The 5,000-nt window shown below is 31.7% G+C and overlaps 1 protein-coding gene across 2 annotated transcripts in view; it reads right to left on the reverse strand.

Annotated features, from left to right (window-relative positions):
- The window catches only part of LOC113822855 (protein amalgam), a 470,613-nt gene that overhangs the window by 9,417 nt on the left and 456,196 nt on the right, over nt 1–5,000 (reverse strand). Inside the window, exon 10 of one of the 2 annotated variants that reach the window (XM_070142539.1) lies at nt 3,809–3,907. The exons of the other annotated variant lie outside the window; for it this stretch is intronic. Within the exon in view, the coding sequence (XP_069998640.1) occupies nt 3,809–3,907 (99 nt within the window). The remainder of the gene's footprint in view (nt 1–3,808; nt 3,908–5,000) is intronic. 2 annotated transcript variants of the gene reach the window in all.

Consider the following 5,000-nt stretch of genomic DNA (forward strand, 5'->3'; position numbering starts at 1 on the left):
ATAATGGTAATAAATAATGTCAGTAATAATAGAAAATAATAGATATAATGATAATGATAATAGTTCATTATCATCATCACTAATATTGTTATTGTTATTACTATGATAACAATAATGATAATGATTAGAATGATAATAATTATTAGAATGATAATAATGATTATGATAATAATAATGATTATAAAAATGATGATAATGATTCAGTAATAATCTAGAAAATTAAGAATGACAATAATAATGACGATTATTGTTACCAGTATCAAAATCATATTTATCATTACTACTAATATTTCATCGTCTTTATTATCATTATTACCATTACTATTATCGTCACTATCATTGCTTTTATTACTATCGTCTTTACTAATTTTGTCATTACTATATTATTGTTATCATATGTATTATCATCATCATCATCATTATTACTATTATGATTATCATTATAATTATTACCATTATCATTATAATGATTACCATCATTACCATTATTATCATTACTATTGTTTTTAATGATCGTCACCATCATAATCACTAATACTAATGTTATTATTCGTATTATTGTTGTTATCAATTTGACCATGATCATTATAGCTATCATCATTATTATTATTATTATCTTCATAATCTAAATTTCATCATTAACATTATCTTTACTATCAGTATTGTGGCCGTTGCTATTATCAGTAATATCATTATCAATTTAGTATTCTGACTATTTGTTTTATCATCATCGTTGCCACCATTACCATTCGTGCCCTGGCTGCGATTGTCAGTTGTGTTATCTTTGACATACCCACCACACAAAAAAGGGAAAATAAATGATGAATCTATATATTCACACACAAACGCACACACACACACACAGACACACATAAATGTCCAGAACGTATTTAGATGAACTGTCATATCAGCATGTATCAATTACCAAATGCCACTACTTACCATCAGGTCTTTATAATGGTTTAAATGTGTTTATATACTATAGTTTATATATCTTTGGTCTTAACTTACCTCCCAACTACACTGATTCATGCAAAGTCTACACTAGTTACAAACACTACAGTAGTTTACATTTCAGCGTTAGTGTGCCTACTTCCGTGTATCTATGTGCACACAATACGGCTTTCACAAAATCACGTCCAAAGCTACCAGTCACATCCAGAACTACCGGTCACTTCCGGAACTACAAACCGCGTGCAAAAATCACTTTCAGAACTACCAATCCTTTCCGAGACTACCAATCACGGACAATCATCACTTCCAGAACTACCAGTCCTTTCCAAGACTACCAATCACGGATAATCATCACTTCCAGAACTACCAATCCTTTCCGAGACTACCAATCACGGCCAAATTCACTTCCAGAACTACCAATCCTTTCCAATCACGGCCAAAGACCACTTCCAGAACTACCAATCCTTTCCAAGACTACCAACCACGGCCAGAAAACCATGACCAAAACTACCTGCCTTATTTTCTCGCCTAATTACATCCACGCACATCTTCTACTGTCTAGAGCAGCGGCTGCAACATCAAGTAAAACACCTAATTTAGGAAACCGGCACATCTGCCACATAAATCCAGTCATCCAATCTCCTTGCGTGGCGTCATTACCATATCAAGGGGCCGACCTTAGCGCCTTCAAGTGTTAAAGTCTATTCGTGGGAAGCTGGCAACGTTTGTTTGTCTAGGCTCTGCCCGTTTGTTATTATTATCATTATATTTTCACTCTCGGCATTTGTCTATTTATCCTTTTGTTATGATTATATATTTTTTTGGATTCTTTGTTTTATTTTACCTCAATATTAAAATCGTTTTATCTTTCTTATTATTATATATATTTATTTTTTACTATCGTTTCCCCCCTTTTGATTTTCTCTTTATTTCCTATCAATTCATCAAAGAGTTACAAACTGCCAGAGGAACGGAATGCGTTGTTTAGCTAGTGTTATCTTTCGTTATGTTTAGCCCTTATCCCCCTTGTGCTTGGGTCTGCGTCTGGGTCGTGTGTAAACAAGGGCTTTAAGGGGCGGAGTCTCGGCTATGGGACGTCGGCTTGTTCGATTAGCTTCTTCTTGGCTTAGTTTACCACGCTATCAGAATACCGAATTCTGGTCGGAAGAATGGGAGACTTTTTTAAATATTTATATACGTTTTCGTGTATATAGATTAATCAGTGAATAAGTAAAGAAACTGATGATTATCAAGAAGATAAATCAATAAATAAGTTTATAGGTAAATAAATAATTAAACAAACATATGAATAAACGGATCGTGTGCGTGTGTGTGATGATAGTAACAAAGCAACATTAATAACAATGACAAGAACAATGGCAATAATGACAATGATAATAATAATAGTAATGGCAATAACAACAATAGTAACAAAAATGATAATAATGATAATAGAAATAATAAAAACAATGATAATAGTAATAAGAGAAATAATGATAATAATAATAGCAATAATAATAACAATAACGATGATAACAACAGCAACAAAAGTAATAATGATAGTGATAACGATAATGGTGATAATGATGGCAATAATGATAACAATGATACCATAATGATAATATTAATGATATAACAACAATAAGAAGAATGATGGTAATAAGAAGGATACTAATGATGTTGCTACTACTACTACTTCTACTACTACTAATGATAATGATAGCGTTAAGGACAATAATAAGAATAATAATGATATTGATAAAACAAACAAAACGATAACTCTATTACGGTTGATGATAATAATACTAATAATACCAATAACAATAGTTATGATAATACCATGATAATTATGAGGATAATAATAAAGAATAATAACACTAATACGAATGATAACGATGATAATAATAGTAATAATGATAATGATAATAACAATGATAATAGTGATAATAATAATAATGATAATAATAATAACAATAAAAATTATAATAATGATAATAATAATAATATTAATAATAATAATAATGATAATAGTAATAATAATAATAATAATAATAATAATAATAATAATAATAATAATAATGATAATAATAATAATAATGATAATAATAATAATAATAATAACGATAATAATAATAATATAACGCACCAATAACATTAATAAATGAAAATAGCCTCGGACCTCAAATTTCGTGTAATGAGACTGAACCTACGAACTTTTTTTCGATACTGTGACTCTCACTTGACATTCGGCCGACTAAGAAATAATCAGTGGACGGCATATTTCATGATTCTGTCGACGCCTGTGCTTCCCGGTGGTATAATAACCATGAGCGCGGTGTGCTTTGTGTTTTACCGTGTGCTTGCGTCAAGTTCAAGTCAAAGTTGCATGGGTTTGAAATCGTGACGGACATAAGCACCGTTTTCACCAAAGAATCCTTTTTAGTCTTATGTCTCGTCTTCGGAGCCGGTATTTATATTCAGTTAATTTATTTATTTCATTCTTTATCTTTTTGTATTTAGTTTACTGTTAAAGGGTAAACAGATACTAAGCAACACTAAATGCTGACAAGCAATCATGATCATAACTCGAAACAAACAAGAATACAATTAAGTTTCAATGAATCGAAATGTGCAGAACACAAGACCACCTTCGAGAGATCAATCTAAAATCATTCACTCATTCATGCATACATATATCCATGCATACATATATCCACATTTTCCCTCTCCTTTTCATCTTTTTCTCATTTCCAACAAATCCTCTCCATCTTAATCTATCCCTATCTAGTTACTTGAAAGAGCATCCTGGGGTGTTACCTGCCCTAACGATCAACGACATTACGTTGGTTATTACCTGGGACGAAGCTGGTGGGTTTCTCATAGCGCTCCGCAATGTCATTAACTCGGCTGTGTTTGGAGAGAGACTTCTTGGGAGTCATCCTCTGGCGGGGAGCTGCAACGAGAACACGAGGGAAATAGGCCCATGGCGGAGCTACAGAGGGAGAGGCAAGATGCTTTATACACAGAGAGGAACGGGAAGACTGCCTTCATAGACCCGTGGGAGTGACGGGGGCCTTAGAGAGATGAGGGAGACAGGCCCGTGGGGTTGACAGAGGCCTTAGGGCGATGAGGGAGAAAAATGAAGGGTGTGGATGAGGGTGGGAATGTGGAGGCGTTTAATCAACAGGTTTGCTAATGATGAGTGGGTAGATGCTTGTGTAAATGATTAAGCAAACGAAGGAATTAAAAAGAATTAGACATGGTATGGCAATAAACGTTTATATAAATGAATTGATAACTAAGTGATGATAAATAGATTAAAGAATATACATAAGTAAGGATAATGATATTTGTTTGAGGTAAGGAGACAGAAAAAAAGGTATTTGACACCAATAATAACATATTCTAATAAAACAATATAAGGTCACAGGGAAAAATGATGCTTACTTATAATGAACAGAGATTATGATGCAGAAAAGATATATATATATATATATATATATATATATATATATATATATATATATATATATATATATATATATATATATTGTATGAAGCAGACAGATTAATCAGAATCAGAAACAACATGTTAAATAATCAAAGAAAAAAGAAAGAGAGAGAGAGAACGAGAGAGAGAGAGAGAGAGAGAGAGAAAGGGAGGAAACTAGAGACAGGGCGGGGTGGGGGTGGAGGAGAACGGAAGAGAAAAAGATGATTATGCTAAAAAAGAACAAAGGATTGATGATAATTATTATTTAAAAATAAATGGTAATAAGGGTATTAGCAATAATAGTAGTAAAAAGAGTAATAAAAGTAACGATGATCACAACAGTAACAATAATAATATTGATGATAGCAATAAAGATAAGGATAATAACAATGAAGACAATAGTAATGATAAAAAATAATATTATTGATAATCATAATCGTGATAATATCATCAGCAATGATGAAAATAACAATAAAGATAATGATGTAGATGGTAATGATAATGATAATATTGATGGATATTAACAACAACAATATTGATAATAATAATGATG

Source organism: Penaeus vannamei, chromosome 3 (genome assembly GCF_042767895.1).
Source record: "Penaeus vannamei isolate JL-2024 chromosome 3, ASM4276789v1, whole genome shotgun sequence".
In the NCBI taxonomy this organism is placed as follows: Eukaryota; Metazoa; Arthropoda; class Malacostraca; order Decapoda; family Penaeidae; genus Penaeus; species Penaeus vannamei.